General features: G+C 42.3%; 1 protein-coding gene across 5 annotated transcripts in view; it reads right to left on the bottom strand.

Annotated features, from left to right (window-relative positions):
• Nucleotides 1–26846, bottom strand: part of gse1 (Gse1 coiled-coil protein) — a 290630-nt gene that overhangs the window by 860 nt on the left and 262924 nt on the right. For 4 of the 5 annotated variants that reach the window (XM_036584596.1, XM_036584595.1, XM_036584598.1 and 1 more), the window contains exons 3-15: nucleotides 23134–23345; nucleotides 16575–16741; nucleotides 15348–15545; nucleotides 14475–14654; nucleotides 13967–14340; nucleotides 12749–13076; nucleotides 9171–9775; nucleotides 8529–8641; nucleotides 8051–8312; nucleotides 6474–6587; nucleotides 2974–3363; nucleotides 1800–2105; nucleotides 943–1046 (exon numbers count right to left, since the gene is read on the bottom strand). In XM_036584596.1, the coding sequence (XP_036440489.1) occupies nucleotides 943–1046; nucleotides 1800–2105; nucleotides 2974–3363; nucleotides 6474–6587; nucleotides 8051–8312; nucleotides 8529–8641; nucleotides 9171–9775; nucleotides 12749–13076; nucleotides 13967–14340; nucleotides 14475–14654; nucleotides 15348–15545; nucleotides 16575–16741; nucleotides 23134–23345 (3353 nt within the window). The remainder of the gene's footprint in view (nucleotides 1–942; nucleotides 1047–1799; nucleotides 2106–2973; nucleotides 3364–6473; nucleotides 6588–8050; nucleotides 8313–8528; nucleotides 8642–9170; nucleotides 9776–12748; nucleotides 13077–13966; nucleotides 14341–14474; nucleotides 14655–15347; nucleotides 15546–16574; nucleotides 16742–23133; nucleotides 23346–26846) is intronic. The other variant, XM_036584594.1, reaches the window with a different exon arrangement.

Here is a 26846-nt window from a genome sequence, read left to right on the forward strand (position 1 = left end):
GCAAGATACATACTTATCTAGCAGGCCAACATCAACTGCTTATTGGAAGTACATCCTTGGAAAACAGTGGTTCTTTTAGGGCTTTTCAGTTAAAAATAATGGTTATATATAAAAGTGCGCAACTCAAAGAACGGCACTGAAATGGTTCTTTCGATTGTTGAATGGCTGTTTTCTATATTGGAAAAATAGTTTTACATGGTTCCTTAAAGGACCCTTTTAAAAGTTACAAGTAATGAAATCTTTTTCCAATAAATATTACATTGCTAGTTCCATTTTTTTCAGATAATGTAATAAAACTTGCTTTCTCTGCACACACACTTTGTTCTGAGATGAGAACAGGGAACGGGAAGGAGGAGACAGAGAAAGGATAATTGAGAGAATGATCTGGACTCTCATTAGCATTGACATCAGCACTTGGACACTAGCACAAATGTTCACCATAGAGATGTTAACGCCATGCAGCCCCTGGGATCCTTCACACATACATATATCTCTAGAGAGTGCCTCATAATTTAAGTGTCAACCTCTTTATTTAGATTGAAATGTGTAATGTCTCACAGAAGACCTTTTCATTTGTTTTTCTGATTTTCTTAACATTAGGTCATTAAAATGAAACACATTTTAAGCTGTTTCATTCTCACAGACTATTCAAATATTCCAGACAGGAGTCAATAAAATATTCAAAATGAAAATATTCAGCAGTTGCAGTCAAAGCAAATATTTAAGGAGGTCTCATTTGCTGGGTAAGTGTGGAGCATCTAAGTAGCTTGAGTGGCTAAAGCAGAGCATAGTCTTCTGTACAGAGAGGCTATTCACAAAGAGGATTTAATGTGGCCGAAGGGGGAAATGGGATTAAATGACTAAGCACTCTCAATGAGGTGGGATACGAGAGCAGATTGGCAGAGTAAAGTGAGCAAATGTGTGTCTGACATGGCCACTTACCCCCATGGAGTGAGAGAGCTGATCAGCAGTCAGGCTGAGGTTGTAGTGTTGGGCCTCCAGCCTCCTGCACTGAGTGTGCAGTACTTCACGCTCAATACTTTGTTCTGAAATGAGAACAGGGAATGGGAAGGAGGAGACAGAGAAAGAATAATTGAGAGAATGAGCTGGACTCTCATTAGCATTGACATCAACACTTAGACACTAGCACAAATGTTCACCATAGAGATGTTAACGCCATGCAGCCCCTGGGATCCTTCACACATACATATACCTCTAGAGAGAGCCTCAATAATGAGACAGAGTAGGTAACAGCAGAGCTGTTTTCAAAAACGGGTATGAAGCACTGGTATGAGATGTGCTCATTTTCAGTGGAATGATAAATAAAAATTGGACAATAGCTAGGACTACTACAAAGCCTGACTCTGTGGCAAGAGAGTAGTTCTGAAATCTTCAATTGTTTCAGAATTGTTAAGAAAAACTTTTTGTACTTTTCATACTTTTCTGATAAAACCCGTTTACTTTTTGTATTTTTCGTACCTTTTCATAAAAGGTTCAATTAAAGCTAATTAAAATATAAACACTGTCTTAGAAACATTGTCTTAGAGGTCATTAAATCAATTTTGATCAAAAAAGCAAATTTATAGTTAATAAAGTTACCATAGTTACCATAGGCATAGTTACCATAACGTGCTTAAATGTATTTGCAAGGTATTAACATATCCAGCAGTGCTATCTGCTGTTCAACAGCTAAACTACAACAGCTCCTCAAAAATATGAATCAAACATTTGCTTTAAAAATATTATCCAAATATGACTTCTTTCACTCTGTAGCAATATCCTCATAAAACCCAACTCACCCTCAGCATATTCCTGATAAGCTTCAAAGATAGCCTCAATCCCTTGCCACCTCGGTCCTGGAGCTTCTTCCTCCTCCTCCTCGTCCTCTTCTTCTTCTGAGTCCTCCTCAGCAGAGAGCTCAGGCCGCGTGGGCAGTGGTCCCCCATCACGGCGGGTTCCGGACGGGCAGTGCTGGCCATTGGGCTGGTGCGCAGCGTGTATTTGAGGGTGTGTGGTACGGCCTGGGCCACTCTGCAGCTCCGGAATGTTGTAGTGCACTGAGGAGTCCACCGTGTGGTTGGGCTCGGAGATGGATGAAGCGCCACCTGGTGGAGAGATGGAAGAAAAAGCGAAAAGGGTTAGGATAAAAAGAAGAGAGAACAATCATCACTTCCCCTTGACCTTCAGTTATAGTGTATTTAGGCTGACGACTGCTGATCCCTATTAAATCCCTAATCAGTTCTAGACACTGTACGACTGTCTTACACTATACTTACCTAATATGCACTCACAATGGATCCAATTCTCAGTCTTTCTCTTATGATCTTTGAAGGACTGCTAACATTAGTTATTGCTTTATCTCATGCATCTGACTTCTGTCCAATCTGAATCCTTCTGTTTAATATTTAGGCTCATCTCTTTAATCATAATTCTCACAACTATCATTGTTATTGTAATTTATTTATTTAAAATGTAATCTATCCAGTGTCAACCAGAGGACGAAACGTTCTCCTTTTGAGTCTTGGTTCCTCTTAGTGTTTATTCCTTTTGCTTTCTGGGAGTTTCTTTTGACGCTGTTAACCTTGGCATGCTCATTAAGGGGCTGGACCCAAGATTTCTGGAAAGCTACTTTGTGACCATGTCAGTTAAAAAATATGTCTGAATTTGGACAGTTTCACTTGAGACTTGAGGAGACACAAATACATCATGTGGAAAGAAAGAAAGCAGTAATTCTTGCCTTGTTATACTTCTATGGCTTTTATTCTTTGCTACAAGTAACTTACTAGTTTGTAATAACACTTTTTTTCCACCCCCAAATGAGGACTGTTTCCAAAGTCGTGGTTCAAGACTATTCTGTAGCAACATCTTATTGCATCTGCTCCTAACTGCCCTGTGTGACAACTTGAGTTCCCTCATAGAGCTGTAAAGCAGTAAAAAAAAATTTTAAAAAAGTGTAAAATTGGAGCCGCCTACCTTTGTGCTTCTGCAGGGCTTTCTGAGTGGACTGCAGCACTGACTCGTGGAACTGCTGAGCAAACTCCTCCGCAGTGAAGCTCTCCCATGGTTTGGTCCTGCCATTGAGACTACTTGAGCCATCTTTAGGGTGCAGGGGCGGCCGCATACTGTTCAGCAGGCTGGCGGGCTTCTTGCCAGGGAGTGCATCATTGCCTCTGCCTTTATCTGAATATAAGAGGGGCAAGGGAGGCTCCTTGGCTCTGAGTGGTTCAGGGAGTGGCCTGAGATTGTCAGGAGGAGCAGAGAGGTCAGTGGGGAGTGGAGGTCCAGCAGCTGGTGCTGGGGGGCTGGGGGGTCTGGCACTGACTGGGTCACTGGATTGGCCAGGAGATGAAGATGAGGATGGATCTGGAAAAGTAGATAGAAAGGCTGCATAATTAATCACACTTTAATCATTATCATGATTTTGGTTTCCCCAAATTAATCAAATATCACTGACTTTGATATTGGTGAATTAGCTAAATTTAGCTAATTGGCTAACATTAGATATTATTTGGTTACTGACTCTGGTGCATTAAATAATTTCATGGTGGCAGACTTGTGTCTGTAGCCTACATTATCATTGCATTATATAGTTGCACTTATAATATTTATGTGGTTGTACATACCAAACAGTCATAATTCACTTTTACATGACCATTTTCCAACCTCTCTTTATCGGATACCTCTCTTTTTAGGATTAAACAGACTGTTTTTATTACTGTGCCTTTAGGACTGATCTATGTAAATGATCTCTGTTCTTATAGGATGCCCTATATTGTGCGTCCTTCAAATAGCAGTCCTGGCTTAAAAACTCTTTATATATATTTTGTTTATAACTTTGTGATTGGGTGAGACTAAACTGTAGTAGGCAGAAAAGGCAGATATAAATTGAAATGTGACATCACAAAAATGACGTTTTTGCAGCTTAGTTTGAATATATGTTTTGGGAGCTGACCTTATGGAAACTTTCATGATATTTACACACAACATCAAACTCTTTAATTAAAACAAAAATATTTAAATATTGAGCAAACTAATCATGACAATTTTAATCACAGACAGTAGCAGACAGTTACACCCATAATATTACAGTCACATACTGGGTTTGTGGTATTCAGCATTACACATGAATAAAATCAGATAACAAATAGGCCTTTGGTTGAGAAATGCCTTATCAGTATTTAGTGGGCAGGAAACTCCAACTATATTCACTGCCTCTACTTTTCTAAAAGATGAGTGCCTTTAATGAAGTGTTAGAAGCTCTCATTCAGTTTTGAACATCTGGAGCTGTCAATGTCCCTCCTCGTAACACATACCATCTGGCTCAACAAGACTGATGACACTGCAGTGAGCTGACAGAGTGAGCAGCTCTGTGCAGGTTTGTGGGTGTGAGCATGGTAAAGCTGAATTTTCACTGTTACACTTGATTTGTTTATTTCCAAACAACATATTCCACTACAATCAACGATCCCTAATTATAAGCTTTTGTGAGCATATCCACATTCTGCAGTTCAATTTCATTTCACCTACCTGCTAGTTTCTGATTGTGGAAAAAAACACTAAAAGCAAGGATACCTAGGGAATTCATGCTGTTGCAGCACCACCCCACAGATGGCACATTGTGTTGTATCCATGTCTCAGTGGGACGTTGTGTCAGGAGTGAATGAGCAAAGAAGGCTACAGGTACGCCTAGCACATCCACTAAACAGCAGCTTGTTGAACATCATGCTGTTAACTAGCTACAGTTGACGGAAAAGCTAATATGTTCATTTATTTGTTGAAAGTAAATGACAACACAAGAGTAGGCAGTTGCTTGGTTCCCCAGAAGTCTAGATGCTTTGTTAAAACTAGGAAGATGCAAAAACTGCCAAGAGTATAATATGCTTTATAATAAAAAAAAACAGCTCATGGAGCAAAATGAGATGGGCTATCATTGCAAAAAATGATATCTTGGCAAGTGAAGTCATCTTAAATCTACTGGATATATCTCATTCTGATAATATATTATAAGATTGTAGTCATTTTTTATTTGTTTTAAGCAATTTTATCTAGTGAAAGTGGCTTATTCCATTGGTGGATAATTTTGCTTGTTTTAAGCATTATTCTTGAAACAAGCAAAAGTGCCTGCCGATAGAAGACAGTTTCATCAGAAAAACACTAAGTAAAAAACATAAATATCTATAAATAAGTAATAATATATTAATGCTAAATTATCTTAATATTCTTACTACAATCTTAAAATAAGTAATCTAAGGTTCACTAGATTTAAGACATTTTCACTTACAAAGATACCCTTTTTTGCAGCCTATAATCGCAGATATACAGGCTAAAGAGGTTTGACATGATCCACAGGCCTTCCATGTCATTAGCAGGGCTTAAAGCAAGGAAAATTTATGGGCCTGAAATGTTTTCAGGGATTACCAAAAAGTATGGAGGGAAGAGAGGTTCACAAATGTAGAAATTAATTGAATATGAACAAATAAGCAATAACAAATTGGGCAAAATAAACAATGTATGGTAATCCAAGTCATTTCATGAACTTCTTAACTTTTTGTTGTATAATAATGAAAATATCATAAAATAGCACTGTTTAATCCAAAAACCTTCACTTTATAAGTGCTTTTTGGTCACCAAATTACAACCATGAGTCTTATTTAGCACCAGACTAACACACTAACCCTTTTCTCATGCTGGAACTGAATCCCAAACAGCTCCCAGCTCCCTACATAGGGCACTAGGCAGGACTTTAAATACTGGCTCCTGCAACCTAACAGTGTATAATATAGCTAACAAATAGCCACTTGGGATTCAGCCGCATCCACACTTGACAAATAGTGCACTACTTGGCTGTAGAAGCTGGAATTTCAAAACGTACATAGCACACTATTTAGGGAGTACATAGTCATTTGAGATTCAGCCGGGTTTGACACTACTTAGATCTGATTGAAACATACTGATATTTAAAGCACATAAGCCATTCAAGTGACATTCTTTAAACTTTTATATTGCCGTTTTACAGTGAATTATATCGTAAGTACTTTAATTCAAGCCTGCAACATTAAAGATCTTTTAGCCTGATAGCTAGCTGATCAGGCTGGTTCTAGTTAAGAAAATTAGCTGTCAGCCCCTCAGTTTAAACAAAACAGGTTCTTACTTCATCAGTCTCAGTGTACTCGGTGGTCCATGCAAGCAGCATTAGAGTCAAAGATTATTCCATTAACAGCACAAGGATTTTTCATGAGGTGGCGCAGTTATACAGAGTTCAGTTGTTGTGAGGTGGTCATAGCTGTGCATATATCAAGTGTTTTATGACCACTTTGAACGAGGCAAAGCCAATCAGATTTCAGGACTGGAACTATGAATTTTATAATTTTCTATTTTTTAAAAATCCGGCACAGCGCCAGAGATGTTTAAGCCATGCATTTGGATGGACATCCACTGTGGGAATGGGAATGTGAGAAGCGAGAGTGACTCACCTGAATGATGGGCCGAGGGGCTCTTGCACAGTGGGTAGGGGTTATGTCTGATAGTGTCTAGAGTCACGCTCTTCTGCTTAATGGCTTGCAGTAACTCCACCATTCTTTCGTTCTCTGTCAGAGAGAGAGAGAACACATTAAAGGCAAAGCTGGGAGGCACTCGGGCCACACGACTCAGAAGGGCGAGTGGCATGAAGGAAAGAGTTTCAGGAAAAGCTGTGGGCAGCAACAAGTTTTGACAGACAACATTGTACTGAATTAACACAGCCCTCTTTAAAACAAAAAGCTATTAAAACTGTTAAAGCATGTATGTACTTCAAGATTTTTTTGTGCAGTATGTATAGAACCCTAGCGAATATATTCATGTATGTGTACACTGTTATATGCATATTTTTATATGCATATGATGTTAGGTACTATGTCTCGCTTCAATAAAAAAAAGCTACAGCAGCGAACAGCCAAAGAAATAAAAAATAAATAAAAGTTTTGACAGGCAACACAGTGAAAGAAGCGTGCACACGCACACACACACACACAGACACAGCATGAGTGCCCTCTTCTGAGAGTGTGGGAGGTTTCCTGCCATATGTAGGGCTTATTCAGAAAATCTGGTTGGATTAGAGTAAAGATAAAGCCGCCTGCTCCCAGCTCCTCAGAAAAGGTAGTAACTCCATATCATCGTTGTCCAAAAAAAAAAAAAGACATAAAACTCGAAAACAGTAACTTTACAGAAGAAGGCAAAAACATTCTTAACCTTTAACCCTCTATGGTACGATGTTGCCTCCAGGTAACATAACCATTTTTGACCTTTCACACTCAAAAAGTACATCCTTAATTATGATGCAATATGTTAAAGAAGAGGCAGAGCCCTAAGAAAACCAATGGCAGTGTTTTAATTTATCACATGACTCTCTGGAAGCAATGCTGAATCCCTTTTTTGTGGCCTTCATCACATGGTTCAGCTCCATCATCTCTCTGTATAAAAAAAACTGGTCTGAAAGCATCTTTTTCTATCATTTTACAATCTGCACAAAATTGGATTTACAATAACATGTGAGCAAGGTTTAATTTTTAATTATTTAATGTACTTTATTTCAAAATTAAGTAATGGAAAATTGTTAAAATGCAAATACTGCCTTGAAGAATTTATGTTATATAAATTGAAAAAGCTAAAAATTCATATTTAGCTTTTCTGAGGTTTGTATACAAGCTGAAACAGACTAAATACAATATCAGTACATTTTTAAAAATCAATGTGTACAAAAATAAATATAAGAAAAATTTATGTAAGAAGGAACATAAGGAAAAATTAAACAATTAGCACAAGACATGATAGTGTATGAAGGTCTAACATTCAGTTTTTGTTTATAGGCTTGCTATAGTCTTATTTTTTGAAGTTGTATGTGAAACACTGAATAAAAATGTTTGTACTGATAACTTTTGATAGTATTTTTTTAAAATGTGGCATTACTGGTACCTCTGAAAAATACAACATAACACTACACAGTACATTATGTATCACAATATTTAGTCTAAATAGACTAGTCTTTAGTGGGTGTTCTTTCATACGATAGTACCTCTCCTCTGCTGTGTGGTGAGGTGGTTGAGGCTGAACATGGTGAGGAAGCGTTTCTTATCCTCCAGCTCTGGACTGTTGTCCATTTCCTCAGGTGTGAAGCGGGTGCTGAGGGAGGGCAGCGCGGGACGCTTGCTGGCCACAGCTGGAGGGGAGGGGCTTCTCTCCCTCAGCATCCTTCTCCTCTTCCTCCTCTTCTGCTCCAGCAGCTCATCCCGCCGAGACACAGTGGTCAGACCAAATATCCGTAGAAATTCCACTTTCTACAGAGAGAAAACAGAGAGGTTATATCTGACATCAACATCAGCCTCCTCTACAGAGTTTAAAAAAAAAACAAAGAAAAAAAAAAAACTAAACTAAACTTCTTTAACCTCTTTTGACACAGCTCTCAGGGCTACTAATTATCAGCAGTTCAGTTAGTCAGAGTAAAGTGTGTGAAGTGTTTTGGAGTGGGTTTGGAGTGTGCAGCAGTGCACTACCTCAGTGGAGTCGTCCAGTTTAAGCGGCGGCTGCTCGGACACTCTCCTCAGATGAGCTCTCACCTCCTCTTCATCACTCTCATCATACGAGTCATCCAGCTCGTAGTAATAACCTACACACAACAGCACACCTGAGCACATGCCAATACAATCCACTTATCTCTCATGCATCTGTACAAGCTCCTATTGTACAAATGGAGTCATTTTGAGTTCAGTCATCATATCACTAAATGTGATAACTACTCAATGCACAGCTTCACTTGAGAACAGATTTCATGGCTGCATTCAGAAGCAGCACAAGTTTATGCCTAAATGTGATGGCTTTCCTGTGTGATTCTAGATCGTATACATATCTAATACTTCCAGAATGAGAATAGTTAGACTGGAATTTTTTAATTTTTTTTTTAACATCACATATCACTTTGCTTGTGTATATCACTGGCATTATCATCCAGTGTCACATGTGAACATGTGAATCATGCACATGATGCTGTTGATTTCGAAAATGTGTGCATAACACATATGGGTCCCTTATGAATGCAGATAGTCAAGGCAGAAAGACTTGATCTAAACCAAAAGATCTGAATAAGCAAGGTTTGTCATGCGAACAGGGCTTGAACAACATTCTTCTCTGTGACCCACCTTTTTCTCTGGCCTCTCTCCTCCTCCTCTCCTCCAGGTCCAGTTTGCTGACTGGCCGTCTGTGCTGCTGCAGGAACTCATCGTACACCAGCATGGACTCAGGTCCTGGGGGCGGGGGTACCTGGAGGCCCTTGTGGGCTCCACTGCTTTTAAGACCACCACTCAGGTCTCCGTACTGGCTGCTGAGACTCAGGGTTGCCCTCTGCTGGTTTAAGAAGGTTTGTGTGGACTTCTCCAGCTCAGCCAGGAAGGTGCCGGGCTCTGAGAAGCCTGTGGGCCGAATGGGCGGGTATTTATCCAGCAAGTCCTTTCTACGAGGCCCGTCATCGGCCTTCTCCGAGCCGTAGTGACGATCAGGTTTGGCTGGAGGTGGTGGGAGCCGGCTGATATCATAGTGGCCCAGACCTGGAGGGTCATGCAGGGGGCGCCGCGACTCAGAGGAGGTCTCGATAAGTGAGGCGGGGTTCCAAAGCGTGGTCGGCGGAGGAGGGACATGGTCTCTGTGCTGGGGCTTGGGAGAGATGAGAGGGGGCGGAGCTCCAAGATGGGAGTGGATGTCTCGTTCTCGCTCTCTGCTATTGGGCTCATGATGGTTTGGAACGGGTCTGTGTAGGCAAAAGATAAAGAAGAGACAAAAAACATAAAAATATTAAACGGGTCATTACCTACAATTTCCTTGCATGTTATTTTTTTGCCCGAGGTCCACTTTTGTGTGGGTTTATGTACCAAACAGCCGTTTATTATGCCATTTTCATATTTACATGACCATTTTACCACCACTTTATCCCTTCAAATATTTGCATTCATTGCTTGCAGTCATAATATTCTTTGGAATGCTATTTCAGAGTTTAGGAGCTATATAAGAAAACAATGTTCCACCAACTGCATTGTAACTGATGCTAAGAGTTTGCAGTAAGCCTGCCTTATCAGAGCAAAGTGGTCTGGATGGGCTTTGACACTAACAGATCAGCAAAATATGCTGGAGCTAGGAAATGTGCAGGTTTTTGTGACATCACAAAAACAATGAAGTCGAATGCTATTTTGCAGCTTAGTATCCATATTTGGGAATAATACAGAAGCTGGCTCTATGTTTTCTTCTCTCAGACACACACACATATACTGGGTAAGGCTGAGAAAAGGGAGGCTAATGACGGGGCAGTTGGAGCTTTGTGGGTAGAGAGGGGATTTGCTGGGCTCAGACCACACAGTGCTGTGATTCTCGGCTCCAGCTGTAGGCCTTTGAAGTGTGTGCTCATCTCCCACTGCAGGGACCGCTATTAGCACAGGACATATTCCTCTTCTGACAGGAGAGAGACTTCTCTTCTACCGAAACAGACAGGGGGCTAGAATGCTCAGGATCTTTGAAAAGATATTAGAAATAGATCAGAAATTTTAGATACTGTTTTCTCTTATTCTCTTTCTTTTTTCACCTCCTTCCCTTTATGTGTGTGAGAGAGAGAAAACTGGCTCATTAAATCTCTCTCCAAACCTCAAATAAGCTAATCTGATCTGAGCGTACTCCCCTCTGGCCCAGCTGGCTATCAGACATCTGCAGGCCCACAGGCAGGGACAACAGGAGCACTGTAATTATCAGTCTGGATCACACACACATACACAGATACACACACGTGCACACACAGACACACGGCTCCAAAGCCTTTATTACAGCTGACCTCTCTAATGCAACAAAAGCCAAGGCTATACAGCTCCTGTTTCACAGGCAAGAAAGGTCGGCTTTAAATAAGGTGCAGAGACTTAGTTGTGAATTAGGGCTTAGGGGTGACTGACCTTCTCTGAACCACTAGTGAGGTCCAGTCCACAGCAGGTGAGATAATAAACAGTGTTTTGCTTGTGTTCCAACCTTCATAACTGCTATTTGCCACTTTGCAAAATCAGTCCTAGGAACGCAATGCAGTTCACCACCCAAACTGACAGCTCAGACACTTCACAATCATACTGATATCAAAACCAGACAATCTCTCTCTTCCACTCCCATCCTTCCTGTTCACACTTCAAAAAGCCTCTCTGCAGTGAGATGAAAAGTAAAGGTGGCTGTGAGAAGAGTGTAACAGACTTCACAGCCAAACATCAGCACTCTAGAGTCCCTACAGTCACATCCCAGTGGCTGATTTACAGCACACAGGGAACATCACACACAGAGGAAAGTATGTCACTGACTAAAGGGACATGTGGGTTGTACTTCTACACCCACAGACATCAGGGAAAGTCTCAAGAAAAAAATGCATCTTCAGGCATTTATAAGTAGTTGGGGTGGGCATTATGATGATATGATATTGTTATCATGATAAATTATGGTACAAAATGCTTTTCTGAGCTCATCTTAGGTCAGTAAGAATGTTTACCTTGTGCATGGATCATTAAGAAGAGGTTTAAACTGACATGGCTCACTAGACATGGCAGTCTAAAACACAACGCATGTTCTAGACATCAGCACTTCTTGATTAGCCTGCAGTCTGTTGTGGTCAGTAAACGCATCCCCTTCCAGCATTTTACACTCAGAGTATCATAGTCAATCAGTATTAAAAAAGTTTGTACTCTACCTAGCCCTAATGACTAAACCCATTTTACTAGATGTGGGACAGTATGTGAAACGCTGAATAAAAATGTACTGCACACTAAAACATTTTATCTTGGCAAGTAAAGACATCTTAAATGTAGTCAATATACATTACATTTCTCATTTCTCTCAGATAGCTGAATAACATTATAATATTGAACTTATGCTTCATTTTGTCTAATTCTATTGGCAGATGATTTTACTTATTTCAAAATTATCTGCCAATACAAAAAAGACAATTTCATGAGACAAAATGACAAAACAATTAAAAAGCATTTAAAAATAAGCACCTACAATAATAATCTCATAAAATTCTTGCAACAATCTCAAAATGCTAAACAGACATACTGGTACATCAAAAGATCATTTTTTTACAGTGTACTTTTTTTTTTTTTACCCGATTTTCTCCCCAATTTAGTCGTCTCCAATTCCACCCGCTAGTTAGGACTCCCCCAATCACACGATGCTATCAACGCTAGGAGGGTGAAGGCTAACACAGGCTTCCTCCGAGACCTGTGAAGCCAACCACCGCTTCTTTTCGAACTGCCGCTCACGCAACGTCACTGGACAGCCGAACGCGCTCAGAGGAAAGCGCCAACCGCCAGATCTGTTACGTCAGCTAACAGACGCCTGCGCTGACTAGCATCGCGCTGAGTGATGGGGGGAGAAGGAGGGGCCATCCTACCCACCCAGAGAGAGCGAGGCCAATTGTGCTCTCTTGGACTCCCGGCTACGGATGGCTGTAGCATCACCAGGGATCGAACTCGTGATCTTCTGATGATAGGGCCAACGCTTAGACGGTTGCGCCACTCGGGAGCCCTTACAGTGTACTTTGATGGCATTTTTTTAAAAAACATTTTCAAGCGTCAGAAAATCAAAATATTGTGATAAGTTTTATGCATCAAGAAAGTCTCCAAGTACCATGACTTATATTCTCTCATTCTGCTCACCTTAATGTGTGGTATACTATATGCTGCTAGAATGAGATTAGCACTCATACCTGTGCCCGTCTGATCGTAGCTCTGCTGCTTCGCCCGGCCTGCCGATGTCTAGATGCTGCTCTAGAACCTGCTGGCGGAACTCAGACACCTGGTACTGTCTGTCCTCTTTCTCTTGCCGTAGCTTCCTCTGTCGGGCCAGCCACCGCTCCTCCTCATTGGTGCGCTGAAGTGCCATGGCAGATGTTAAAGCACCCGCCCCTCCAGGACCAAGGTACATGCCGTGGGCAGAGACCAGCGTGGGCACAGGATGGTGGGCGGAGCTTAGCGAAGGGTGGAGGCCTGGCTGGATTGGTTTAGGAGCAGCGAGGGCAGGCTCTTTGGTTTTATCTGGAGAATGAAGAAATTGTAATGAGTCAGGGGTCACACAAGGGAAACTTCTCTTCAGAAACAAAGATGGCACTACATGACATTAGTCACTGGCATATCTTATGGATCCATTTATCTGATTCGAACGCTACATTTATCATAACTCTATAATATAATATATTATATTATATATATACTATATTTTATTTATATATATATATATATATATATATATATATATATATATAAAATCAAATCTGGCCTAGATGAGGATGGGTTGCCTCGTCTTATTCTTGTTTGATCTCAGTGTTTTTTCCTCATGCACTTGCAACTTGTACAACTCTTACCCTATGCTTGCTCACTTAGAGTCTGGACCAGGATAGCTGGAAATCTGCTTTGTGACAAAGCACTATCCATTTTTGAGGTGTTTTCAGGGCTCATATTATAACTATAAATTGTACAATATGTGACATTAGACTCTGAGATTCATGCAGGTGTGGGCTGTTCAGTTTACTCAGTTACATGTGCTTAAAGACAACAGCGATGGAATTTTACTTTCCTGGGTATTTTTTTGGATCAAACATGACTGACCTGTTAGTGTGTATGTAGATGCCTTACTGACGTAGAATGGTAGTGTGTATGTAGATGCCTTACTGACGTAGAGTGGTCTTACTAGGGCTGAATAATTTGGGGAAAATATCCAATTGAATTTTTTCTGACCAATATAGGGATTGTGATTAAAATGTAATCATTTTCTGTAAATTAAGCTTTAAGCCCCTTTTTTTGTCAAGAACACCTGCACATTCACTTTTTCAAACTTGAGGTTTCAGTGCTGAATGTAGTGTGTCAAACTACTACTTAAATTGTGATTTTTATATAAAAACAATTAGTTGTTCAGCCCTGCGTCTTACCTGGTCTGTTGGGAGTGAGTCTCTCTACAGCCTTCACTCTGTCCTCAGCCTGGCCCCTGAGAGCATGCAGCTCAGCAAGGTAGTGCCCCTCCATGGCCTTGACCTGGAGCTCCTTCTCACGTGCTGCCCGCTCCTTCTGTCTCTCTAGCTCCCTTTCCCTCTCCCTCTCCCGTTCTCTCTCTTTCTCTCTCTCCCGCTCCCTCTCTCTCTCCCTCTCCCGCTCACGCTCTAGTTCCTTTTCTCTCTCTCTTTCTCTCTCCCTCTCCCTCTCTCGCTCTTTCTCTCGTTCAGCCTCCCGCTCTCGTTCCTTTTCTCGCTCCCGTTCTCTCTCTCTCTCCCTTTCTCTCTGACGGAGCTCATCCTCCATCTGGAGTCTGTGAAGAGGAAACAGACAGACAAAGACAGAGAGAAAGAAAGGAACAGCTTTATTGACACTTGAAAGTACAAATAGTTTGTGTATGTAAGACTGTGTGTGTCTCTGTACAGATGCGCATGTGTATGTGTGTACCTTTCAGACAGGCGTTCCGGCTGTAGACTGGACAGTGAGGCATGGCTAAGGTCGCCAGGGTAACGAACACCTGGTAGGTGCATATGCACAGCAGAGGGATGCAGTGGGGGCAGAGCACCACCAGCAGGCAAGGGGTAAAACTGAGACCTCAGAGCTGAAAGACAGAAGGGGTCATCCATCCTGAGAGAGAGAGAGAGAAAGAGAGAGGGAGGGAGAGAGAGAGAGAAGGAGAGAGAGAGAGAGAGAGAAGGAGAGAGAGAGAGAGAGAGAGAGAGAGAGAGAGTTAGTCTCTCATGTGATTTCACTGTGGTAACTTCATTAATTTGTGCTCTCTGTTTCCTCATAGGCACATTATTTTCCATCTCTGCCTTAATATAAGTTGATTCTGCCTATGAACTGACCTCAATCAGCCTGCATGTATGTGTGTCTACACAAAGTTTATTATTCTGGGATACATTCTCTGTGCCAGCAATGGAGAAACTTATGTAACACTACATATATACACTACAACTGCCAAAGACTGTATTGTACTACTGTATATAGGCTGGAGTTCTTCTACCTGACTTGAGCCAAACAGGGCTGAACAAAATATCAGTTCTGGGCTGGATTTATGCCAATTTTTCACATAAAACCACTGCTTCTTTAGGTTTGCACTGGAGCTATAGTTTACATAGTTATACACCATCAATTAGCATCGTGCAAACTACATACCTAAATCATTACTTGCCTGAAAAACATAGTATAGCTTAGCTAAAACAGAATTAGCAGCCATCTTAAAATTTTGTCTGTACTTTTGTCACAAATATGGTCTGTTGGATATATTTTATGTAAAGCTTGATGCAGACCCTTAGACCCTTTCCAGTGTTATGTTACCTGTAGGGGGAGAAGGAAGGATGGGGCAGATAACCGGGGTGATAGTATGCGGCGGCAGCTGCAGCAGTAGCTGGGTCCAGGCCCAACGACAGGGAGGGCATACGCAGCTCATCTGCCGTGGCATAGGGTCGGAAACCCCGCAAGTATTCCTCTGGCACACCAGCAGGGGGCATTGCATGAGGCACCTGTCTGGGCAAACTGGTACACAAAGAGAGAGGCACAGAAGAGACTGGTGTCAGCAATACAGCTTACATGGTATGCTAACTCTTTTCACAAAAGGCAGATAATGTAGTCTACAAAAGTAACATTCTATCACTCATTGACTGCATAATAAATAAGAAATAGAAGAAGGAAGAAACTGTGGAAAGAGAAAAACAGTTGCATATGACTTTGAGACAAGCTGTGAATAAGTGGGAATGATAGGGGAAGAGTGAGTGATTAAGCTTTTAGGAGAGGGAGAGTGTCCAGATAAGCTAAGTGAGTTTGTGGAAAGAGCATAAGTGGATATGTGGAGGTTTAGACTGATACTAAAGGAGAGACTGGCACCAGTGCACATATGGAGGTAGTTCAGTTTTTACTAGTTAACAAGTTATTTAAAAGGGTAGTTGACTATTCAACATTTACCATAGTTAAAGAAAGAAAAAGTGTTCTGGACATCTATGAGAAGTGTTTTACTAATTGTTTGCTACTGGCAGCTAACAGTAGATGCTTCTTTTTGAGGTGATTATGCACAGCAAGTATTTTTCTTGTGCCAGCAATGTCTCACACAGCTTGCTGTTGACAGTGTAATTGATATAATCTCTTATGAAGTATTTCCAGACTAAAGAACTACGTTTGGCATCATATTTGGCAGAAAAAAACTGCTTTTTTGGACCTTCCTCCTAGATCAGGGGTCATCAATTTTAGAACCATGTTTGAAGGAAACATTTGTGAGTGTGAAGGACCTTCTAAAGGTTCACAGGACATTCACATAATGTAAAGGTACACCAAAATGTACACCAATTTAAGAGCTTTTCCCAAATCTTTTACATTATGCCGATGTACTTAAACATTAAAAAGTATCTTCACGCTCACATCTCATTTACAAATTGGTTCTCCAAAGAACCATTTCTTAAAAAGTTCTTTAGGAAACAAAAATTGGCTCTTCATAGCATCACACAAAGAAGCAGAAAGAATCCATCGCTCAGCTGTGTGAACTCTCAGTATGTTAGAGACAGTCAAACTCACTTTAGAGGCTGAAAGCGTGAATCCTGCATCACGGATCCTGGGGGCAGTCCAAATGCGTACGGGTTTCCTATCAAGTGGGCTGGAACTGAGGGCCCTCCTTTCTCCTGAGCCGCAACTGCCTCAGGCCCTAGCCGGTCCCTGCTGACCCCACGAGGGCCCGACTCCGACTGTGGGGGAGGAGAAAGGGACAGAGAGAAAGAGTTAGTTACTGTTGTAGAGATACTGGGAATGACACGGTTGTCTGATTAAATCGAGCTCACAGCAAGTAGGAGTTCAAAGACACAGACACACACAGACAGACACGCACATGCACGAACATACACCTGCTGCCTGGCAACCAACTCCTCTCTCCAGGAATGTTTCCCTCAAAACACTTTTAAGAAGAGCCATGTAGGTCTGAAAGACATTGTCTCAAACCGTGAAGTTAACCTCGCTGGAAAAAGGGAAGGCAAAGTGAAAGGGGGATTGTAATTCTAAGTGGCCAGAATAATGCATGCAACTGATGAGGGTTCGTCCTCGTCAGATTCACAGTGTTCGTGTGTGAGCCCGAGCCAAAGACGGAGGCTATGCCTCCTTTATCTACATGAGCGAAGATCTGGCAGATGCTCTGAGAAGAATGAGGAGCCGTAGAGCCATGGTGAAGAAGGAGATAAAGAGGCGATGGAGAGGGAGAAAGGCAGAGACAGACAAAGTGAGAGCTGATGAAGCAAAGAGCTGCTGTCTCAACACCCCGGGGAGACTGCTGACAGGTAGAGAGGGAGAGAGCCAGCACTCGCACCACACGGAGGAGGAGGGGGGCAATGCCCTCTCAATTGGAATATTGTGCCCCTTCAGCTTTGTGTTTCTATTTTATCCTTCAAGGTAGTCTACCCTTTAGACTACATTCACAGAAATGATGTGGATTTATTAGCTGAGCAAGCCTTTTGGACTTTTCAGTGAATAGTGAAAAATATATATCTATTTATATGGGTAAACAGACATAGCTATACATATATATTTAGCAATATGTAAGATATAGCTGTAGGCTTTTTAAGTTTGGTTTATTTCTGATGATGAATGCTTATCATGTCAACTTAATTTTTAATGGATCTGGCAGAGACTGCTGAGACTTAATAACAGCTACTATAGTAAACAGGCTGTTTTTACCTTTTTTTCTGTCACTTAGTGCTCTGTGCCATAGCATGCTTAACTGTCAGATGTCTAAAGTGTATTTTGAGGTGCATTTTGTATGTGTTGTTGGTATCCTGCTGTTTGGTTAATATTTTCATTTTAACATGTTTTTAGTAGGATATGATGTAGCCAGGTTGCTTAACTCAATGCAGATAGCTAACATAAAATAATAAGCTATAAAAAAGATAAGCCTGTATTGCAAGAAATTCATTGGGTGAAGGTTGCTGAGCCCCCTCGGTGCATTCTTCTGCCCCCTTGCCTAATTAATCAGGCTTGAAGAGAATGATACAGAATGAAGAGTTAAGCTGTGGACTTCCTCCAGCAGCAGAGGGGGCTGGCGCATGTTAGAGAAAAGCATTTGAGTATCGCTCAGCTGGCCATGCTGGAGAAAAGCCCATTTAGAGCACCATTACCTCTGCGCTCCTGTCCCAGCCAATGACCCGTCCCCACTCAACACTGCTCACATGTAATATTAAATGCCTCCACTGCTTGTACTTCCTTCCTGTCAGCCTCTCTCTCTCTCTCTCTCTCTCTCTCTCTCTCTCTCTCTCTCTCTCTCTCTCTCTCTCTCTCTCTCTCTCTCTCTCTCTCTCTCTCTCTCTCTCTCTCTCTCTCTCTCTCTCTCTCTGCTGCCCTCCCCTACCTCCCCCCCCTTCTTTTGCTTCATGTTGTTTAACGCGCTTCACTTAGCAGCAAGGCGGCCCACATGTGCCCCCTGACCCCCTTCCGCCTCTCCTGAGCACCCCTCTCCACTAATGGCTTTGTAAGCGCTGGCAGGGAGGAGAGGGAGGGGGGGGCGCTACTCAATGTGCAGCCGGCCAGAAAAGTGCTTCAGATATGTCAAAAGAAGTCAAAATCACAGAGCAGGCAGGACAACCTGAGCCACGTCTCAAAACTCAAATGACAGACCCCCCCCTTCCTCCCCCTCCTGTCTGCAGTTATTGACCAAAGGGATCAGGCAGACTGAAACCTGGCTATTAGCTGTGCTGCTTTTCCTTTATTTGTTGCGCGGCTACTGACATTTAGCCGCTGCACCCCGGGCTCAATGAAAGCCATAAAGCAGTATTAGAGGAGTTTGAGCTTTTGGGGAGGGGGGTAGTGGAGGCGGGAGGGGTTGGGGTTAGCAGGCTGCTGCTGCCTTGGATCATGAGTCCGTGTGTTCTCGCTCTCATTCGCTGGAAATTGACAGGGTGTCCGTTTCTATTTTTAAATGACATCTGTTCAAAAGACAGTCAGGGGAAAAAGAAGATTTGACGCTTCTCATGCGTGTGCGCGCCTGCTCCTGATTCAATCGCTCCCCACTGCGAAGTGTTAGCAGCGAGTAAAGTCTTGATTGCTTTTTAATTTGCCTCATTAAGATGGCTGTGCTCGACTCTCTGCCGCGAGGCGACTGTCTGCCGCGAGCTGGTTCAGAAGATTGTGCAGCCCCCAGGATTACTGCACATCAGCATTCTCCATCTACAACTTAAAGGACCCATTTCAGGAAAAACTACATTTTCCTCACTAAAACAGTTTAATGTCTGAGTAAGTAGTATGTTAACACTGTTAAAGTTTAAAGATCTGCTATTCACTCTCCAGACCATACAGTCCAGATATGGAAACTAAACTGCAAAATTTGAATGAATTGTTTTTGTAATGACACAAAAGCCAATACATTTACATAACCATCCATTCAATCAGCAGCAGTGTAGCTCCACCCATTCACACTGAAGTTATAAAGAGTGTTTCAGCATGGACAGTTTTCCACAGTATTGGATGGCCAATCAGAACAGCGGCAATTTACATACAGATAGTAGTCAAAGTACAGTAACAAAAACAGCCTGTTTAATTCTAAAGTATAATAAGAGTTTGGAAATGAAATTACAACTTTTTTGGTTCATAAAAGCATGAGTGGTTGTCGAAAAAAACAATAAAATAACAATAAAATAAATTTAACTGCAGGATATGGGGCCTTCACAATATTACATTTTCACCATCAGAATATACATAAAATGGCATGGATATCAGGATTATGTGTTTGTTGGTAGAAATTGTCTCAAACTGATCTTAAACAAATGTAAGGCCAGATATTGTTGGATAAAAACGCCATCGTCTAAGATTAGCTTTCAGAAACATTCATCCTGTACACAGAATTTGACCTTTGTGCCCTCTGCTGGCCATTTAGTTATACTGCACAGAGATAATCAACCTCTACGCAGTTTGCTTTGTGTGTGTGTGTGTGTACGTGTGTACGTGTGTATGTGTGTCTCAGAGGGCTGGCAGGTGTGTGGTGGGCCAGCCCACATTAAAAATGAAAGAGATGCGTGTTCTGTAGGAGCCTGGGGCCTGCCTGCTGCCTGGCCCTGCTCTGCTTTTGTGTCTTTTGTCTGCCAGCAACTCGGGCAAAACAAGAGATGACTCCACCGAAGAGGCACGACCCCCACTGTAGCAGTGCGCTTATTTACCCTTCCACAAAAGCAGTACATACCAACAACAAACTCAGCACCAATGGAATAAGCCATATTATCATGAAATAGCATCACAAACAGTAGCTATAAAAATGCAATAAGACTGTAAGGAAATGCTTAATTGCTTTACACATTACTACAATCCAGAAGCTTTTCCAAATAGCAATGAAAGCAGCTCTTTCACTGGTTGAGTATGTGTGTTCTTCATTCTCTGCCCAAAAACAAAAGGGTTCAGGAACTCTCACCTTTCCCTGACCTGAGGACTGGAAGGGAAAAAGCGCTCTCCACTTAAAAAGAAAGCAACTGCATGCACACGCTACGTTTCATGCTGTGTGAAGGCCTGGTCCTTTGCCCTCTCCATGGGGAGGGGGTGGGAAACCTCCGTGCATCAGAATGGTATTCATTTGCGTCACTCAGATGGAGCGATAAATTCAAATTGCCAATTAAAAAGCAATTACAAGCTGCAGCAGCAAAACGACGCCCTCTCATTATAAGCAAAACAACACACCAAGATGGTCTTTTGCATCTTCTCTCTCACTCCACCCGCCACCCCGCCTCCACCAAAAACACACACACACACACAGACAAGGCACACCTGGGGCTGCTGTAACCTCATACACACACACGCACACACAGATGCTGCAGCCATTCACAGTAAATTAGGCGCCGGACAGGCCCTGGCCACTGAAGGGGTGACTGGCCCTGCTGCATATCAATGCAAGTAATGGCGGGGCCTCCCTGCTTCTCTCTGCATGCTTATGCAAGCGGAGCCCTGGGTCAGGGTCCAGGAGAGGCAGGCCAGGCAGCCGAGCCCCAGCTTAGGCACTAATTGAATTGACAGCTTAGGAGGGGGAGAGGACACTCACTGGGGGAGGCCAGGGGAGGGAGGGGGAATCCAACTCAAACGATAGCGTGACCCCCTCACTCAGTGCTGATTAAGAGTGAAGAGCAGACAGAATGCTCTTTGTTCAGAATGTGAGGGGTGTGTGTGTGGGTGTGTGTGTGTGTGTGTGTGTGTGTGTGTGTGTGTGTGTGTGTGTGTGTGTGTGTGTGTGTATGTGTGTATGTGTGTATTGGGGGTTTGCTGAATGGAGCTTGCCTGATACACCCACATTTCCTAAGCTCGCCCTACTGCCCCTGGCCTAGCTGACCCCATGATGGTGGGATGGACCTCCAAGCTCCATTGAACATACAGGAGGATCCCTCTGTCCCAAATTGACCTTTACTGCAAAACAGGATGACCATTACCACAGTTTGACTCCTGGGTATGGTGGGAATTAGGGCTGAGCAATATGGACTCATAAACATACCTATCTAATTACTTTCTATGTTTATTTAATTGTCATCTGCTGTCCCTGAGCAGGTTGATGTTTAACTATTTTATAGTTTTATTGTGACATACTATGTTGCAATATGCCTTGCAATGTATTTATAAACACACTGGTGCACTCTTGATGTGACCTGGGCTGTATTTTTCTGAACATACAGGACTATGCAAAAGTTAGAGACCACACACATCCTCCTGGGTCCTGAAGCCTATCCTAGCGGTCATTGGGCAGAAGGCAGGAAACACCCTGGATAAGCCACCAGTCCATCACAGGGCAGACACACAGACATACACATTAATAGTATAATTAGTAATGAGAATAATTTTACATTTTACTGGGAAGGACACAAAGTGACAATTAATTAATTAATTAATTAATTAAATCAATTAAATAAATCAGAAGATGAATTAACAGATAATTAACAGGATTAACAAATAAGTACTCGTTAGTTTCATGTCATTTATTTATGTGAGTAAACACATCAGCTCATTAGCAGTTAAATAAGCAGCAGTTAGTACACAGTTAATGAGTAAAAAAGCTGTGCATTAATGACAAACTAAACTATCTGTTAATGTGTATTAAAGTGTACCAAAAATATTAACTACAAAGAAATTAATCAGTAACTAATGCTTAATGAGCAGTTATTAGCATATAAATATCAATAAATTTGCGACCCTTAATGTAAAGTGTTACCGATTTATCATTTGCATATTACAGCCTTCTGTAATATCAGTATTGGAAATTGATAAATATTGTTCAGCCCTAGTAGGAATGCAGTCTTTTCTTTGTGGTCTGTGTAGGCTTTGTGTTTGCGGCTATGCGTTTGTGGATAGCGCAGAGCAATGTAACATAGTCTTACAGTGACTTCATCATCCACTCTCCGCCTGAGGGGCCCAGCTGACCTCTGACCTCCTCTGGAACACTGGGCTAATGGAGCTGGTCACATGGGGCAAAGGGCAAAAACGAGACAGAATGGACAATGGCCATGGCTGTCACTAGCAGTGAGCCTGTCTCCAGGGTAACGTGTTGTGGCTGCGTAGCGGTGGCCACCATTAGCCAGTGGGTGCAGATAAGAAGGATTAGAGGATTGCCATAATCCTTTACCCCTTATCAAAGCAAGCATGCCTCTCTTACACTGAGAGAAAGAGAGAAAGAGAGAGAGAGCAAGATAAAAAGAGAAGGAGGCTTGTGGAAGGGATGCACTTGACTGCTGGGGTCTGGACATTGGTGGGGGGGCAGGGGGGAGAGGGCACAGATGTTGGCTACCGTTGAAGCGGTCAACTCTATGGCCTGCCGGCATTGTTTAACATAAGGGGGATGGGTGAGGGTGGTGCCACTGGCTGTGTCACATGTACATATGTCATATATATTCTGCCATGCCACGGGTTACAGGCCAGCCGTTAAATCTGCTAATCCCCCAACAAATATCTGTGTGTGTATGCACTACATAGCAGCTGCAGCCTTCAGCATATAACCCTTAACGAAAGCCAGACTGGTTAAGCTTGACTTTAATATGATGAAAGAAAAGAATACAGAAGTAGCAAAAGGAAAGGAAGAGAGAGAAAGAATAGACACGTGTGGACACAGTTTTGTGCTCCTCACTATTTATGTTACCTCTCGTACAGGACGGCTCTCACTCCTCCACAGGCCGTTGACGGTTTTAGTGGGGGCGATAGTGACCACAGGTGGGGTGCTGGGCACACTGTGGCCTCCAGGCGGCACGATCACCGGACCCAGGGGCCCCCTCTTGGGCGTGCTCACTGGAGAACTGTGGTTAGTGGCTGGAGATGAGACTGGAGATGACTCACTGCTGATAGAGGAACCTGCTGAGTGAAGATGGAAGGGAAGGAGGTTCGAGAGAGAGAGAGAGAGAGAGAGAGAGAGAGAGAAAGAGAGAGAGAGAGGAGAAAAAGGATTAGTAATTGCGCTTTACCTCCTGTCTTTCAAAGCTTCGGTCAGATACAACAGAGATTCAAACAAAAACTGATGTCCATCAGGAGGCTCCTTCTTGTTTTAAGTGCTAGATAACTTGTGCAGCCTGCCAGAATGATCAAACACAGGAAACCACATTTTCTCAAACCGATACTGTCGTATGCACACCCACACAATGATCACTGCAGTGGTTTCATTACAAGCTAACCAAAACTCACCAACAACGAACAACACCAGAGGCACTCTCTAACCTATTAATCTGTTTACCTAATATGACTCAAAGAATGGAATTGATTCTTGTGTTTCCATTTCTGTTTAGGCTGACTGGGATTCACACAAATATAAGCAAAGCAGAAAATATTTACTGAAGGACAGAAAGGTAAAAAAACTATGATCGATTTAGGTGTGACTGCTGTGTTCCCACATGTCCAAAGGAAATGCAACATGAGAGTAAACTATGATTTTCTGAGCATACTGTGGATACCACCAGTTAGAATTGTAGTCAGATCATTAGATGTAATTCCAAGCCAAATCCAAGGCCTGGACACAGCAAGTCTGATTCGAAACCAAGACTTTGCAGTAGTTGATTCTGAGTCAGGAGTGGTTTCAATTCAAAGAGACTAAAGATCATGCATCTAAAAGTGTCTGAAGTCCTAAATAAGTGCCAAACAACTGGCTACTGCTGTACACTGTTCTTCAAATCAAACACTTTACTGAAACAGGTCATTCTTTAACCAGGCATGAACAAACGCTAAAAAAAAACAGACGGAGATATATCTGTAGATTAGTCAGTAATGGATCTGTGGTCTAGCAGACAGGCAGCTGAGTGCAGAAGGGTGGGGGTGTGGGGGGGCTGCTGTGGCGCGGCTGCAGGCAGTGCACGACTTGACAGAGAACAGCAGTGGTTAAATAGGCTGCTCATACACACACACGCAGGGCACAGATGGAAGGCCCTGGGCAGCCATTAGATACTGACAGTGATTGTGGAGAAGCAGCAGCCCTGTGAGACTCATACACTGCTCACTCTTACTGTGTCACACACACACGGTCATAGGGAAGAGGATGAAGCACATGGACAGAAAGAAACATGAAGATGTGCAAAATGAGAGAGGGAGAGAGAGAGAGAGGGAGAGAGAGAGAGAGAGAGAGAGAGAGAGAGACTCCCTCAGGGAGCCTGTGGGGTTGGGTCACAGTCTGGTCTTATGCTTAGCCAATCACAATCCTAATTGCTGTAAACCTCTCTTTCCCTCTTGCTCCTTCTGCAGACCACACAGTTCTCTCTTTTCTTACCCACTCTCGCTGTCTCCATCTTTCCATTCCCTCTTCCTATTGCCTTTCTACACCCACCTTCCCAAGCCCTCCAACAATACAGTGCCCGTGATCTGTCCTGTGCTTCATCACTACTCTTTGTCTTCCTCAACATCAAGACACACTCTCTCTATACACACGCTCACACTGGGTCACAACACTTACTCAGCTCTCTTCTAGTGCATTAGTGCACACATTTATGCCGGCCTTACACCAAATGATTTTCAAGCGATTTCACTGTCACAGACAAATTTCCAGTGTCGGAATAAAATCACGAGAGTCTTGTTAGAGTTGCGTCGTGCTCGCGTCATCTTGATCGTTTAGTGTGAGGTGGTCAGGATGGCTGTTTTAGGGCAGTCTTTTTTACATCTTGATGCCACAACAAAATCAACCGTGTTTAATATTATCATAAGTTTTAAGTCTTGGCTCAGGCAAATAGTGACCTGTAGGGGTTTGGGTCTAATTGGGTTTTTTTTTTTACCGATACTGTGACTGGGGTTTAAACTACAAATATTTCTGACAGATTGTAGTCCAGGTGTTTTTTTTAGGCGAGATGATATAACTTTTCTGGCCTGAGGCTTGAACACTGCATGTAGTGTGCAAGACGGCCAGTTACTTGTTGTTCTGTTATACACATCATGTGGGTGTCTGTCTGGTTGCTTTTTATTAATCTTACTCATCTACAGGCAGTTCAAGCTCCTTTTATTAGGGTAACTCTCTCCACTTAATACTTGCTATCAGTGATGTAGGCTGAAGAGTTTTATTCCCAAATGCTGTATATCTATTTGTAACAATTTAGGATATAAGGAGTTTTGAGGAGAAGAAAAGAATACTTTATAATGGTAAACACATTTGTATTTCTTTAATAAAGGCGGTATTAAACATGAAATAACGGTTATTTTCTTGTGTAAAACCCATTCCCAAAAACAAACCTCATGAAAAAAATGTTACATTTTGGAACAAAACGCCCCAAATATAGTTGCTGATTTTGTGATTTGCAAATGGCACACTTTTCAATCCTTCAGCGTGAGAAAAAACCTGTTAATTATCTGAACTGTTGCATAAATTGTTCCTAAAGTGTGATGTGATCATCTCTAACCAAGCCCTAATAATAAACACAGATTTACTAAACAATACATGCAACTTTGTACACCTTCACGTTTTTACTGAACAAATGGTTTAAACAACTGCAGACAACGTAGTTTAATGCACTACATACTCAGGATAAGGAACTCAAAAAAATGGGTCAAGTGTCAGTCAGTTCACCTGTGAGTTAAAAAAAATCAAAATTTATCCTCAATATACTCAATATGGCTTGATCAAAAGAGATTTCTAAGGTCCTAAGAAGAAAAGCTGTTAAAGCTCATGAGCCTGGAAAAGGTTACAAAAAGACTTGCACCTCCATCTGTCCACAATCTGGGAAACAGTTTATAAATGGAAGAAACCACTGCTACTCTTGCTGGGAGACGACTACAGATCTCCTCAAACAAGTGACAAGGAACTCTAAGTTGACAGCTAAGGATCTGCAGGCATCTGCTGCACTTCATAAAGTCTGTGTTCATGACTCTACCGCAAGAAATACACTGAACAAGAATGGTGTTTGGAGGTTATCACAGCGCAAACATAGTAAACCACAAACTATGGGCTGTATTGCTTGTTAAATAAGGATTTAACCTCGATGAACATCAGATCACAGGTCATGAATTCAGATAGCAAGATGATTCCAAAAGGTTTGCAACTGTAAGTTTGAGTTTGTCGTGTTTAAGGTCACAATCATGCATGCAAGATAAGATGCTATCATACGCTATTTTTTCTATCATTCCAGCAGGATCATGAGCCTATATATGTAAATATCCTAAGCATATATATCCCCTCATGCTGTTCCCAGCCTGTGTGCTGTTGTAGCTGTGCTATCAGTTGTGTTGAGTATGTGTCTCCCTTAGTGCGGGCTGGCAGGAAATGCTGTCATGGTGGGAGTGAGCCAGCAACATCAGCAGCAGCAGCATTTTTACTCAGCTAAGCTTCATTCACTCCACATTAACCCTGTCACTCAGCCTGTCAGTGTCTCCAGCCTGTACAGCCTTCCA

The sequence above is a fragment of the Colossoma macropomum genome, unplaced genomic scaffold (genome assembly GCF_904425465.1).
Source record: "Colossoma macropomum unplaced genomic scaffold, Colossoma_macropomum, whole genome shotgun sequence".
Lineage (NCBI taxonomy): Eukaryota > Metazoa > Chordata > Actinopteri > Characiformes > Serrasalmidae > Colossoma > Colossoma macropomum.